General features: G+C 60.3%; 1 protein-coding gene across 11 annotated transcripts in view; it reads right to left on the bottom strand.

The window, feature by feature from the left end:
- Positions 1–15062, bottom strand: part of ARHGEF10L (Rho guanine nucleotide exchange factor 10 like) — a 159235-nt gene that overhangs the window by 54298 nt on the left and 89875 nt on the right. For 8 of the 11 annotated variants that reach the window (XM_034671270.1, XM_034671267.1, XM_034671272.1 and 5 more), the window contains 9 exons: positions 14616–14795; positions 13454–13570; positions 11952–12044; positions 11031–11204; positions 6989–7134; positions 5320–5334; positions 4893–5074; positions 1923–2038; positions 1227–1354 (listed from right to left, as the gene is read on the bottom strand). In XM_034671270.1, the coding sequence (XP_034527161.1) occupies positions 1227–1354; positions 1923–2038; positions 4893–5074; positions 5320–5334; positions 6989–7134; positions 11031–11204; positions 11952–12044; positions 13454–13570; positions 14616–14795 (1151 nt within the window). The remainder of the gene's footprint in view (positions 1–1226; positions 1355–1922; positions 2039–4892; positions 5075–5319; positions 5335–6988; positions 7135–11030; positions 11205–11951; positions 12045–13453; positions 13571–14615; positions 14796–15062) is intronic. The other 3 variants (XM_034671271.1, XM_034671273.1, XM_034671277.1) reach the window with 1 other exon arrangement.

The raw sequence follows: 15062 nt of genomic DNA, 5'->3' as shown, positions 1-15062 counted from the left end.
CCTCCATCCCCTGGGGCAAAGAGTCCCTCCACCCACCGTGGCCCCGGAATGGAGGTCCCTCCCAAAGCCACCAGGCCGCACTCCCCAGCCCCGCCCCCAGCATCTGGGCTTGGTGCCGAGCGAGCGACTCAAGAGGCCCTTCCAAGGGCTCCCCGGTCAGCTTCCCACGGGCCTCATCAGACACACGTACACATGCGACTGGGAGCCTCGGCAGGGAGGAACAGGCTCCCGCGGGCCTGCTCCCAGCACCTGCCCAGGGCGGGTAGGTGCTCAGCAAATGTTTGCAGAATGGACCCGTGAATGAATGCAGCCGTGAATGAATGAGCCTGTGACACGCTTGGGCAGCTAGAGGTCACTGTTGTCACACTACTGTCCTCTCACCTTGCAGCAGCTTGTCCCTCAGGGTCCTCTGGGGCCTATTCTCCACCAGGGGGCCATCCCAGGAGGCAGGCAGGGCCAGTGTCACTAACTCTCCCGGGGGCAAAAGGAGTGCGGGGCGGGNGGCCATCCCAGGAGGCAGGCAGGGCCAGTGTCACTAACTCGGGGGGCAGCCGGAGGCCACTCAGCAGGGGGGCTGGCAGATTGGATTACAGCCCAGAGTGCTGCCTCTTGGCCTCTGCGGCGCCAGCCTGGAGCCTTCTATCTTGGGCTCCTGGGCTTGTGGCCTTGCCTCAAACAACAGTGCTCTGATCTTCCCGGCCCTGCAGCCAGTATGCCTGTAACACTCCGGCCCACACCTTCCCCCCAACCTCAAGGTCAAACCCGGGCTGTGAGCCCCTGCACTGCACCAGCCTAGGCTTCGGGTTAGAGCTCAGCTTGACCTCCTACTACGGCTGGGGGGCGGGGGGGCTATCCAACAACTCTTGGAGCCTCACCAGGGCCATGCTGGGGGGAGGCTGAGTCCATGAAGAGACCCAGGGCCTGGTCCCAGGGCTCTACACCCTCTGGACTGAAGGAAAAGGTCGCAGCACAAATGGAACCAATCAACAGCAGAGTTATCTGGGTCCTCAGTCTCCTAACAGAGGATGGGCTTAAGCCAGGTATGAACCGGTCATTCATTCATTCATTCATTGGCTAATGAGCACCCCTCCGTGCCAAACGCTGTGCTGGGCCAGGCCCACAGTGTGTACATGTCCACGCCCATGACCACACTGACGAACAGGTCAGCTCCAGGTGCCCCCTCTCCGCGACCCCCCCCCTTCAGCGGTGGCCACTCCCCATCTCACTTGTCAGGTTTTCCAGGAAGCAGGAGCCTGAGACGACACTTGTTGGCGGAGTGGATCTCCTCCTCCTTCACCCGCATCAGCCTCTGCAGGGCCAGGCACCAGTCTTGAGCCACAGTCATGTTCAGGTTCTAGGGTTGAGGAAGCCAGTGAGATCACCACCTGGCCCACTGCCTCCCCCAAAGCCACCCGGGGTCCTAGGGCATTCGGGGGGCCCTGGTGGAGAGGAGCTGGGGAGGTCCTGGAGCTCGACAGGGACTGCTGGCTCAGCCACAGCAGGTGGCCAGCTCCCTGGGCTACAAGACCAGGGCAGGCTTCCCAGCCCTCGTTCAGACCCCACCTGGCACCCCTCCTTTGGGAGGAACACAACCTCCCAGCCAGATTCCTCCCCAGCCTTGGGGTGAGGTCCAGGAAGGGGCTGCGAGACTGAACGGTCACCGTGCAGACAACAAAAGAATCACCACGCAGCCCGACCCCACTTATCCCAAATCGGAGCTTCAACCCAAACCAGAGGCCGCATACCAGCGTCTAGGTAGCAACGGGGAGCGTTAGCCGCTCCTCCTGCTTGTGGGACTCAGAAGCCAGGAGCATGCCTGGGGCCTGGGCTAAGGCAGGAGCCCTCTCCCACCCCGCCTGCTGATCCGGGCACTGCCCAAGGGAGGAGCCCAGACCACACAAACCTGGGCCGGGGCTGCGTACCTGGTAGGTGCCGTGCAGCGTGCTGATGAGGAAGGTTATCTGCTCGACCACGGCCAGGTCTTTCTGTAGGTCCTGCAGCTCCTGGAAGAGGCGCGGGGGGCCGAAATACACCTTATCTGGGCAGAGAAGAGACCCAACTCAACTTCGGGGTGGCAGAGGGGCTAACTAGGACCCAAGCGTCCATTCGCTGCAAGAAAGGAGACCTGTCGCCCTGGAGATATGGCACTACAGACACAGAAGGAGACATTAGCAGGCTCTTGCCCTGGTGGAGTTCCCAGTCTACAGGGGGCAGGGGGGCGGGGAACACACACAGATCCAATCACAGGTAGTCTAGCACCTGGGGTCCCGGCCACACTCAAAGGGTCACAGGAGGCCATAAGACTAAGAACCAACTGTGCCTGCAAGAAGCGAGGAACCTTCACAGAGCCAAGCGTGTGGTGGGCGTGCTGCCATAAAGGAAAACAGCATATGCAAAGGCACTGTGGCTTCAGGAAGCCCACAAACAGCAAGGTGTTCACAGATGTATGAGGACCTACTGGGTGACAGCTGTAAACAAGACAGAAAGGATCCCTGTTCTTATGGAGTTTACGACCTGGGTGAGGGGGGACAGGGGCAGCAGTCAGTTAACAACCACAACAGACAAAAGGCACTAGGGAGAAAGCTATCAGGGCAAGGGGACAGTGAGGGTGCCTGGATCTCTGGGGATGATACAGATATAGTACTGGGGTCATGGGAGATGAGCAGCCAGAGACAGAGGAGGAAGGAGGAGGAAGCCAGGCGGGGAAGTCCTTGAATGCCATGCTGGAGAATCTGGGTTGTACTCTCTAAGCCACGGTCTCTCAAGCTGGGGTCTTAGGGAGCCCCAGGGGAGGGCTAATTTTGGGTTTTCACTTAGAGGACTCTCTGGAAAACAGATGTACATGCTGCGTCACCTGGATAGGATGACTTTCAGCCACGTTTTGCTGCACGGTGTCAGGGCGTCTGAGGACTCTGGTAGTGAGCAGGAGAACCTGAACGGTCACCAGGTAATGAGCAGGGAGCGAGGGGGGCCTGGCAGGGAAGTGAGGCACTCACAGCAAAGACAGACCCTGCGGTGAGCCCAGGGGGTAAGCGGGTGGGCAACGCGGGTCACCATAGGGCACCCTAGGAGAGGGGTACAGAGATTTCAAAAGAACCCGCCCCGGGAGAGGCCCACAGCCACATGGTGAGCAACTGGGCTCCAGCAAAACGACATCACCCATCACATTAAATGAATGCTGTTCATTTGAACTATATTGTTTTGTAGCTTTTTTTTTTTATCCCACTCGTGATTTTGTTTTGGTTTTACGGTTTGTTCAAAGGATATAAGCATCAGGGAGTTTCTCGCACCTCGTCTTATATTTACACATATTTGACATAACAACGTGATAAAAAAATCATTCAAGGCCAACTCGGGTTCAACAAGAATTCTTTCCTTTCCACTGAAGGGAGTCAGGCCCCGTAGTTGTCTGCTTAGAGAAAGGCAGCTGTGATGAAGGAGCCCCAGGGTGTTTGGTAGCGGTGAGGTGGAGTCAAGCTAGGGCTGAAGGTGCCTCTGGGGGCCCTTCGCTGGGGGGGCTTCTGGAAACCTCGAATAGCCCTTCCTGCTCACAGACCCAGGGGAAAAGGCACAGCATCCGGGAGTGGGCGCAGCCGGCCAGCCACCCTCCGAGGGTGACAGTGCATGGTACCATCCCTCCCTCTCCGCTGCCGAAATGGCGCACAGCCCAGGAGGGCACCCTCCCAGGTCAGGCCCCGGACAGAGCCAGGCCGGTGGGCAGGGGAGCCAGAGCCGGGGGAAGGGGCCTCCGCCACAGCTCCTTCCTGCCAGCCCTGCAGCTTGGCACCCTCCCTTCATTCAGCAAACAGCTGTTAACACCCCTTGCATACCAGGCCCGGGGCGGGGCGGTGGGGGGGGGCTGCCGCTGAACCATCACCAGAGAAGGTGACCACAGAACTGGGCCTTGAGAGCCCAGGACAGGGGGGCCTAGCCCAGTCCAAAGGAATCAGGGAAGGCTTCTCTGCAGAGGTGTCATCTGAGCTAAGATGAGTAAAGGAGGACAGCAGAAGAGTCTGCAGAAGAGCAGAGGCTGGGAGAAGGCCCTGGGGCGGGGGGGGAGGGGGGGGGCTCTGCCCCTCAGGAACCGAGAGGCCAGTGTGGCCAGCCCGGGGAGGGCGGGATGGCACCCCCAGGAGGGGTGTGTGGGTGCCAGTGAGGACCCAGGACTTTACCCGGGGAGCAAGGAGCAGCCACGGGTGGGTTTCTGGGTGGACGGTGACACACACAGATTTGATCGGCATCTGAAGAGCTGGCTCTGGGGGTGGGTGGAGGATGGATGGGAAGGGGGCAAAGGTGCAGGGAAGGACCACAGCCAGAAGGCTCCTGCTCCAGACCGGGCCTGATGGTGGCGGCCACCAGGGAGATGGACGGAGACGGACAGAGGGACACGGTTGAGAGGCTGCCCAGCACCACTCCCTCCGAGTTCTCATTCCTCTCGTGCCCAAAAAGTCGGAGCCAGACAGCCCTAAGCCTGGTCCCTGAGGGTCGAAGGATCTAGGGGAGTGTCACCTGGGCCCCTCACTGCACAGAGCGGGGAACTGAGGCACGGAGAGGAGGGCCATCCACTGAGGTCCTGTAGGAGGCAGGCGATGGTCAGGCAGGGACAGAAGTCCTGCTTTGGCGCTCAAAGGTATCGTGCATGCACACTCATACAGACACACAGGTGCACAAGGGTGTAGGGGTGGGGGGACAGGGACAGTGTCCAGTGCGCGGGATGGAGGTGTGGCTCTGGAATGTCCACGAGCAGCCGGGGGTCTGGGTGTGCGTCCGTGTGTAGTGTGGGGCTGCAAACCTGCCAGAGCCTCTCGGCCAGGTGGCCCATCGGTCGGGGTTCCCAGACAGGCCCCCAACCTGGGCAGGTGCCCCCAGGCAGCAGCGGGGCGGGTACTCACTCTGGGCCTGGCCCGCGGCGGAGGCCTTCTTGGCGCCCGCGTGCTGGATGAGCACGTTGTCCTTGTCGTAGGAGCCGCCCTCCTGGCCCACCTCCACCACCTGCACCTGGGGTAGTGCCGTGTTCCACTTCACCACGTACTTGGGCCCCAGGGGCACCAGGCTGCTGATCTCCAGCTGGCCCCTGCCAGGACAGACAGGAGGAAGCCCTGGAGAGCCCGCAGCCGCCCAGGCCCAGGGCCAGCCCAGAGCACGCTCCTCAGCACACCGGCTCAGCCAGGCCCCTCGCAACACAAGCGCAAGACCTCGGGCCCAAACCAAGGCAGGCAGAGCAGGGAGCCATCCTTGAGGCAGAAGCCCCGGGGTGCCCAGGCCCCAGCCCAGATCCAGAATCACATGCCCCGAAGCCCCGAGCCCCCAAACCCCTACCTGTGGTTGGCAGGCCTGAGGAAAAAGACAAAACGGAAAGGAAGGTCATTCCTGTTATCGCGTGATTTCTAGGGGGCTGAGACCGGGGCGGGGGTGGGGACAGCCACTGGGCTGGGCCAGGTGTGGACATCGGGGACCACAGGAGGGCCTTCTCTCCAAGCCAGCCACTGGCCTCCAATCACCTGCGATTCCCACCATGGGCCTGCTAGGAAGCTTGTATTATTCCAGACAAGGACGACTGATGCTCAGACAGGTCACGTGACTCACGCCGAATCACCTAAGCTGATCCCCCAACCCCACCCCCTCAAAGTGGGCCACTAGCATTCCCATCACAGCTCTCACCAGGCAAGGCCCTGAGCAGGAGTGCAGAGCAGGGGTTCATCAGATATGCTGCCTTAAAAATCTCAGTGCTGGAATCAGCGAGGGAGGGAGGGAGTGAGCTAGCCTTAAGCACCACCACACTGAACTGGGACAGAAGCTTCCTTGCCCGAGTGCCCTACCCGTGCCGGGTCTCCTCCAGACCCGTGAACTGGCATAAAGTAAGGGCCCAATGAGTCTTTGAAGGATTAATGGATGGACGGGTGGCTGGACAGATGGGTGGGTGGAGCGTGAGTGAGCATGGGGGTCCCCAGACGGCCCTGCTTGCTCACGTTCCAAGGTGCGCGAGCCACAGCCATGGGGACTGTCCCCAAATCCACTCCACAGCCTTGCCTGCACCAGCCGACTCTGGGAGCGGAACCCATATCAGGCCCCGCGGGCGTCCCCCACCGCACGGGCGCGCCAGCTGAGGGGCACAGGTACATCCCCTAGGATCTCAGTTATTGTCACCATATCGGTGTCTCCGCGATGGTTTTTTAAAGTGCTGTCAAGTACTGAGAGCAGAGTCTCCTCCACGAGAGTGGTGAAGGGTCCCAGCTGGACTGGTCACAGCTGGAGTTCACCTGGGCATCATTTCTAGGCCACAGGGTCAAGCGGGGGACGCAAGTGAGTGAATGGGGCCAGGTGGGGACCAAGAAGCAGGCAGAGCAGAAGCCCTAGTAAAGAGGCCACGTGACCCAACTCCAGGCCCATGTGGCCCTGGGCAACGTGGGCCCAGAATGTTGGCTCTTCGAATCCTCAAGAGAAGTCAAAAAATGTCTCAATCTTTGTGTGAACTCCCTGTGTGAGCCAAATAAAAGATTTCTGGAGGCCTAATGGAACCCACGCGGCACCATCGCCCTCACCCCAGCCAGGCTCCGATTCTTTCGGGCACAGCCTAGAAACCCAGCTCCAGGCCTTTCTACCACCTCAGTCTCAGAACCAGGAAGCCAGGCTCCGTGGGGGAGGCAGTGCTCTGGGCAGTGGGGGCAAAATCTCTTAGAGTGGTTGAAACCCAGGAAGCTGTTCAGTTACCAACAGCAGAGTTCTAGAACAGACCACTCTGCATGATGGCCGGCTACCAGCCCAAAGGCCCAGGGTGGCCTCGGACGACCCCTCCAGATGCTCCCCACCTGGGGGGGGACTCGGGGACTAGGGAGAGAGCAGGCCAAGAGGGATGGGAGAGGAAGCCAGAATGTCTAAAACCCAAGGCGAGCCCACACGGGACCCCCCTCGCAGAGAGGCCAGTCCAGGAGCCGGGGCACAACAGGAGGGGGTCCCCACAGTGGGGCTACGGCCCAGGCCCACTTACTTGAAATTGATGTTGGCGCAGACCAGCATGTCGCTGAGCAGGAAGACCCTGCGCTCCTTGGACTTGATCAGCTGCCCGCGGTCACCGTACACGGTCTCTGTCAGCGTCTCACACAGGAGCAGCTGCCTCTGACCCGAGGTCAAGAGCTGGGAGAGGGAGACGGAGCCGGGTCAACACCAGCAACACACGCAGGCTGCCACGTACACGTCACTGCACCAAAGAGCCAGAAACCTCTCGCCCCGGTGCGCAGAAGGGAGCAGGGTGGGGAGACCTGGAGAAGGAAGTAGGGCCCCGCCCCCCACACCCTGCCCTGATGAGAAGCAATGGGGAGGAGGCCAGAGGACTTCACGCTGGGTTCTCTGACTGCCCCTTTTGTCCCGCAGCCAGCACCCCTGCTCAGGTGAGCCAGCCCCGGCCACCCCTCCCCGCCGTAGCCACCACCAGCGACGCAAGCTCCAGAGTCGCGGATACGTGCTCCCACCCTGGCTCCCCGCTCACCGGCTACAGAGCCCTCTGGCCGGTCACTTCACTGGCCCACACCCCGACTTCCTCGGCTATCGAGTGGGGCGATGACCCACCGCTCAGATCACCAAGGCAACGCACGAACGGGCCTGGCGACATCATTTTCAGAGCCCAGTGCAAGATGAAAATGCAACCCTCATTCGAATGTTATTAGGATTTCAGGACGGTGACCGCTCAACATGAAACCAAGCGTGGGGGGCCCTGCTGAGCACCAGCCTGCACGACGGCACCGGTCACGCGCCCGAGAAGCTGGCCCTGCACGTGTGCGCTCCATCGACTAGGGCGCTGTTGTCCCCACGGCTGTACTGGCTGTGACGCTCTTCGCCACAAAGAGGTGTGGCCCCACCCAGGGAGACCTCGGGCCCGGAAGAGGTCCCAGCTCCACAGCCTGAACTGAACAGCCCGCCAGCCTCGCCACACGAGGGGGTCGGCACCGACCCGCTGGTCAGTGAGGTGACCCTCTGAAGAGGCCGAGGACCTCCAAGCCCCAGGCAGCTGAGCAGGTGTGTGCCAATCTCGGGCTGGACCCTAAGAACCCCCTGCCAGCGCCAGGACCCCCATCCCACTCAGGGACTTACCGGGAAAACAGCTTTTTACTGAGAGAGACTTTTTTTTTTTTTGCAGAGGAGAAGAAAATATTCAGCAAAATTCATTCCCAAAACCCATGACTCTGATGACAAGAGTCATCCTCCCTTCCCTTCTCACCCCTGCTGGGAAAGTGCAGATCACCCCAAGCCTCCCCCCGGAGAGACTGCCCTGTCATTCTCCCTAGAACCACGTGTCCCGGATCATCACAGAGGCCTGAATGGTACCAATGTCCACCGCCCGCGGGGCATTGCTCCTGGCACTAAGTATCCCACTTCCCATTTAACCAGCTCCACAGCCCCTGAGGCCATCCCCATTCCCAGAGGAGGAAGCCAAGATTCCAGAAGTAAAGGGGCTTGCCAAGCGGCAGCACAGGATGCGGCCCGGCACGTGCACTGTCCCCAGCACTGGGCGGCCCGCTGGGTGTGACAGGGGTGGGGAAGGCCCCATTGCTCCTAACACAAAAATGACCCAGGGTCCCTCAGGGGGCCTCTCGTCACTGCTAAGGCCGGGCTCCCCTACGCTCCCACCTCCACCAACAAGCTGACGCCAGCTCATGGAAACAAGGCTGGAACCCCGAAGACAGCAGGCCCCGTCGAAGACTGCCAAGTGTGGCATGACCTAAAACCTGGAAGTCCCCCAGGCTGCTGGCAATCATGCCCCTGCCCCGCAGGCAGATAAAAGGGGAAAAACACGGATATTGCACAAACACTCCCCTGGAGGTTCCTGAGCGGGCACATTTTGAAACAGCCGGCAGGGTTCCGTTTGGGGCGCACCCAGTTTCAATTCTGCTTTCCCCTCGGTGGCAGACGGCAAGAGGAAAATCACCGGACTGGTCTCAGAATGGACCGAGATTGCCCGGGGTGGGGGCGGGGGCTGGCCAGGGGCAGGCCCAGTGTGCCACCATGTCACCGCCACAACCACATCCCACACATCTCGAAAACACCCCACACCTGACAGGTGGAGAAACTGAGGCTCAGAGCTCTCGGTTCCTTGCCCAACACCAAACAGGCTTTCCTGACCTCCAGCCAGTGACCATGGCTCCTTACTGCCCAGGTCCCCGTGGGGGACGGCACAGAAGACCAGAGCGGGTGCTAGGAAGGACTTCCTCCTGCCCGGCCAGCTCTTCCCATGGCTCCAGCACACGTGTGTGGTCTGAAGCCAGAGAAACCCTCTTGCTTACAGAGAAGGAGCCCAAGAGAGGGGACAGAAAAGGACACTTCCCAAGTGCAGAGGCCATCGGAGACCAGTGCACGTGCCAGGCTGGCCTGAAGTCTGTTTTTCTAGAGACATTCCAAAGTAGAGGGCTGGCATGGGGCTGGTTAGGGAGTCCTGCCTGGAGGCGGGGAGGGACTGGGGACTGAGGGGGCGTGCGCAGCTGCTACTCAGGTGACCAGTGGCCTGCAGGAAGGTGGGCCAGCATGCCAGCTCTTCCAACCCTTCGAGAAGACCTACCAGTCCAGATTTTATGGGACAGCTTTCCATTTTTAAGTGATGGCAACTGAGTCCATCTTAAAAATATTGTGTGGGCCTAAAAGCACATGTACAGCCTGAATCTGGCCTGAGGAGGGAAAGTCTTAAGATATGGGACCCCTGGGGGCACCCGGGTGGCTCAGTGGGGGAAGCGTCTGCCTTTGGCTCAGGTCATGATCTCAAGATCCTGGGATCAAGCCCCGCATTGGGCTCCCTGCTCAGCAGGGAGTCTGCTTCTCCCTCTCCCTCGGCCCCTCCTGCTTGTGCTCTCTCTGTCAAATAAAATAAAATCAGTAAGATCTTTTAAAAAAATAGATGTAGGACCCCTGAAGCTTAGAACTGCATGGGACCCCACAGGCTATCTTGTCCAGGCTCCGCAGGCCTGTGGCGAAGATCAAAGATGGCAGCACAGGTCAGTATTATATACTGTAAAGTGTAGGCCACCTGGAAAGGGCTGTTGTCCTCTGGGCAAAGCTTCCTGTACTATTAGAAAGTTCCACCCCATGTGGCTGAAATCTCACTGGCCTTAGTCACTGGCCTTACTTCTGCTTTTGAGGCCCACAGAGCCAGGAGGCTCCCAGTTTTTTCCCCGAAAGATTGGAACACCTCCCTTTGATGACCCCACACGCTGTCTCTGCCCCAAAGAACAGCCAAAGTCCCTGCCTCTGTGCCCCGAGATGGGGTTGCCTCACCCCGAGCCATCCCCACCAGCCTCCGCCCTCCGGTGGGTGAAAGCAGGGGGCGCCCAGGGTGCAGGGCCTCCCGGGTCTAGGGGCGGCTTTCAGCGCCTCATGTCACGTGCACCAACAGGTGACTCGAGGTGATGATGGTTTCGGTACTGGCTTTGTGTTTTGAAAACACAAGGTTCTCTACAGAGCCATCTGAAAGTTTTCTAAGATTTTTTTTTTACTATAATGTTCCTGAGTTGCAACTCCCAAAACATGGCGTGACTTTTTCCTCTTTCTTCTTTACCAATAACACTAGTAGCGACGATAGCCACACTATATTAAGGACTCCTCTGCTCGCCTCGCAGTGGCCTTGGGCTCGGGCACCGCTGAGTTCTCCTCATTTCAGACGGAGCAAGTGAGGTCCAGAGAGCTTGGGTGGTTCCCCTGAGGCCACACAGTGAGCATCACTGGCAAAATCTGGATTCAAACCGAGATTCTGACCCCAGAGGCTCCTTGTATAGGGATGATGCTAGACTGTCATTTCTGGTGTCCAATGACACTGATGGACAAAATCAGCTTTTATCCTAAAATAACATGAATAGTAATGAATACGGGGGTGCAGTGCAGACTCTAATCCTGGAGGTGAGGTCTGTGGGCTCAGACAGAAGCAAGGACTCCCCTCCCTCAGAGAACACTGCCACCTAGTGGGCGACCGAGGGCAGGCGGCAGAGCGACAGGTGTGAAAGGCTGCAGAGCAGGTAAAGGCTCGCAGGTGGGGGGACCCTGGCGCTCACCTTGTTGAGGCTGCTGCGGTCGCTGACGCTCTTGGTCAGCTGCTGGATCTCGGCCACCTGGTCAGCCAGCCGCTTCTGCTCATTGAGCTTCTCTGCCAGTGTCTCCAGCTCCGTGAGGGCGAGCTGCAGGGACAGCCTGTCCGGGTGGCCCCTGGGGGTGTTCTTCAGCATGTCCTGCCAGGATGCCGAGAGACCCAGGGCTGAGAACCGCGCCCCAGCAGACCCTCCCCTGGCCTGGGATCCAGGCCTCACCCTCCCACCTCCTGCAGAGACCGGGGATGAAGGTGCCCCGCTTTGGGCCAAGACAGATGAGATGGTACGTAACATATAGCAAGGCCTCAAGAAATAGCTAATGGATGAAAAAATAAAATAAATATGTGGATCAATCTCTAATTCACTAATCAGCAGTTTGCTGAGAGTCCCCTCCTGCAGCCGGCAGCTCCGAGGACAGAGAGGAAAGTGCCGCAGGGGTCCTCGGCCTGGCAGCCCCCCTGCCCAGCTCAGCGGCAGGGGGCTCACCCCAACTAAGGGCCCTCGGCAATCAGGGGAGGTGTCCCAAGCTCTTGGGGCCCTGCAGGGGGACGAAAGCTCCCTCTAGAAGCCTGAAGTGTCCAAAGTCAGCTCACTCACTGAGCGTCTCCCCGCTGTCCACATACCCTCGTTCCCTTCCTGCAACCTGGGCTCCTGCCCCCACCAGTCACCCAGCCATCCACACCGGGGAGGTGGATAATACGTTGTCTGACACAATCAGTTCCACTCCAGGAGCAGAGAAAGAGGGGACTGCAGGGTCAAGGTCCGGCCCACCGTCCACAGCAGACGGATGGGTTGTGGATGACGGGTGAGAAGCCCCCACCCCAGGAGGCTTGTGCCAGCCCAGGCCACACCCTGCAGGCCCGCAGCTGCCAGCATCCCGCGCAGCACCTGAAGCAGGAGGATGAACTGCGGGAACCTCTGGATGGGCTTCACCATCAGCCCGTAGAGCGTGACGCGGTCCGGGCTGCACACCTGCCGCCGCTGTTGGAGAGGAGGGGAAATCATTCACCGAGCCCCCCCACCTGCAGCGGGGGCCGAGCGCCCCAGAGGGCAGACGCTCGCTGCCTGTCCTAGGCCCTCCCCCCTGCCAGGACCCAGGACCCTGCTCAGCCTCGGGCCTGAGAGAAGAGCCCCGGGGGTCCCTGGTCCCGCAGCCAGGGCTCTCTGCCACCACTGGGGTACCCCGCACAGCCCCTTAGCCTGGGAGACTAGAGCAGTCATGCGGAGGCCTCTGGACTAAAAGCATAACTGGGAGACTGACCAGTTTCTTCAGGAGACCAGAGCTCCGGGAGCAGCCTTGACAACCACTCCCTCCACGTGAACTAAGGCAGCGGGGCCCAGGCCAGGCTGAGGGGCGGGCACAGGGTCCTACTGTCCTCTTTCATCTGCCTCCAGCGCTCCATCCACACACCTGTCGCCTGGATTCCAGCCCTCACGCCCTGCCACCCAGCCTGCCACCTCAGCTTCCTCCCTGGCCTTCACATCCGTCTGCCCAGGCCCAGAAATCTTCAGTGGCTCCCACTGCCTGAAATATGATGGTCCAGCTGCCTGGGTCTTGAGATCCAGGACCATCCAAACTGAACTCAGCCGCCTCGGGGCCTTCTCCCCTGGGACTCGCTGAGAGGCACCCACTGCTCCCAGGATCCAACGAGACTTGCCCATCCCCACCCTCCTGCTTCTACGCTTTGCCCCACCACGCTTGTCCCTGGAACAACCTCTCCTGTTTCCACCTGTTACAATGGATGACGCTCCCCTGAGAAAGCCCCCTGACCTCCTTGGATCGGGCAGGGGGTTCCTCGGCTGAGGCTCCTCCCCCACCCAACCCTCCCTACCCTCCGCTAACCGGGCAGCACAATTCCCGACGGCAAGGTCTGTGTCCGACTCACCTGACTGCACACCCCAGGAACCCAGGGGAAGCCCAGCCATGGCTACCTGATGCCCTGATCCCTTTTACCTTTATTGTCCCACATGGTCCCCAAGAAACCCCTCTGAGGAATTTTCCTCGCCCTTTCACAAATGAAGAAAAAGGATCAGTCCGATGACAACCAGAGCCATACCTGAAGGCCCACCTAAGCCAAGCTGACAGAGGAACACAGCCCCCACACCACCAGGTCTACCCACCACAGACCCACCCATTGTCACCTCACCCGTCTGAGAGAGGTCACCGGCCTCCCCTTCCACCTGGCAGAGCTCCAGCTTCCCAAGCTGCTTACAGACCCTCCCAGAGGGCAAGAGGGACCAATTTCCTTCCCATAGCCCTGGGGAGGTCCCAAAGGAAAGAGGGGAGGTATCCGGGCCACAGCGATGATGGAACACCCAAGGCTGAGCCCCAGTGCCCTGTCCCTCCTGAGAAAACCACTGAGAGGTGCCCTAGACCCCCACTGGCCCACCTTGAGGAACTCAAGGAAGGCGGGCTTGGTGAGACAGGCCTTCTTGATGATGGACATGGCGTTGGTGAAGTTGTTCACATAGTCGCTGTACACGTCTAGCACCATGGACTTGGAGAACTGGAACGGACACGGGGGCAGGGAGGGAGGGTCACTGCGACAGGAGGGGAAGGGCGGCTAGCACCCCCACCCTCAGTACTGGCTATCCGGACGGTCACAACCAGCCTTGAGGTCAGGAAACCTGGCATCCCACTGAGGAGAGGAAACCAGGCTCCAAGAGGTGAGAGATGCCCGTGGTCCCAGGGAGGAAGAGGTGGTGCCAAGAGACCGGGGACCCTCCTCCCCCCCCCCAAGCAGGGCAGCCCTGGAAGGTGAAGGGAGGAGAAGGGGCAGCGGTGGGGGCAGGTCTGACCTCCCCCTCTACATGCCCTTCCTCACCACCCCCAGGAAATAGAATGCCCTGGCCCTCCAGCCACGAGGATGGCACTCCTGCCCCCCAGACCCTGTCCACATGGCCCAGGGCCTCAGATCTGTTGAGTACTGGGATTTTCAAAACAATATATTTTTTTTCTTTTCGGAGACCCCAATTACCTACAACAAATCAAAGTGGAGTTTCATCAACTTGACCCCCCACCCCCGATGAGTTGCTCTGGGGCTCACAGACTTCAGTCTGAAAAACCAAGAGCCTCCACTCAGCTGGGGACCCAAGCCCAGAGAGAGCCTGGGAGCTGCCCGAGGTGACAAAACCGAGCTGGGACCGGCCAGGCCTCCTGGAGCACAGTCCAATGCGCTCCCCCAATGCCCCGCAGCGTCCTCTGGGGGCCAAGGCCACAGTCTGTGCAAGCACTCAGCCAGCACCCCGTGAGCACTCAGCAGGCAAGCTGCAGACCGGCCAGGTGGCCACCCAAGGTCTCCGGCCTCCTGGAGGCACTGCCGTCGGGCAGGGCCAGGACAGCAAGCGGGCTTCACTGGCACCGCAGCTGCGGACACCTCCAAGGACCTACTAGAAAGTGTCGTGCCCACGCCAGCTGGGACCAGGCAGACCTGGGCGCGGCGACCCCCGGACCCTGCTGGCTTGGACGGTGACCAGGTCGTGCAGGGCGCCAGCCAGGATGGCATCCAGGTGAGGGCTGCAGTGTGTACCTGAGAGTCTGGGGACACGTACCGAAGCCACAAAGAGGTCTCCGATCTTCTCAGTGGCGTCCCACTCAGCCACGCGGGAGGACAGGGCTATCTGGAACATGGAGTGGCAATGCAGTATCTCTTTCACACGGAAGAACACCGCCTGGCACTTGCGGGCGCTCAGCACCTTGGGCTCCATCTCCATCAGGGGGTTCCGGTAATCCTGCAGGGCCGGTGCGGTGAGCGCCCCGAAGCCCGGCCACAGCCCCTCCCCCCGACCTGCCCTTCAGGCAACCTGGACAAGGCTCAGCACACCTTGGCAGGCCATGGGTAGACCTTCCCTCACTCCTTGTCCTTCTGGAAGGATCTCCATTAACACACCTGGCCCCTCTTTGCCCGCCCACAACCCACCCCGACTTGGATGTGAAGGTGGGTTGGGAGGAAGACACCCACAAGGAGCCCCATGGAGGCAAGGCCCCAAGGCCCCGGC

This window comes from Ailuropoda melanoleuca, chromosome 11, assembly GCF_002007445.2.
Source record: "Ailuropoda melanoleuca isolate Jingjing chromosome 11, ASM200744v2, whole genome shotgun sequence".
NCBI lineage: Eukaryota > Metazoa > Chordata > Mammalia > Carnivora > Ursidae > Ailuropoda > Ailuropoda melanoleuca.
This window is presented reverse-complemented; position numbering and strand designations above follow the sequence as displayed.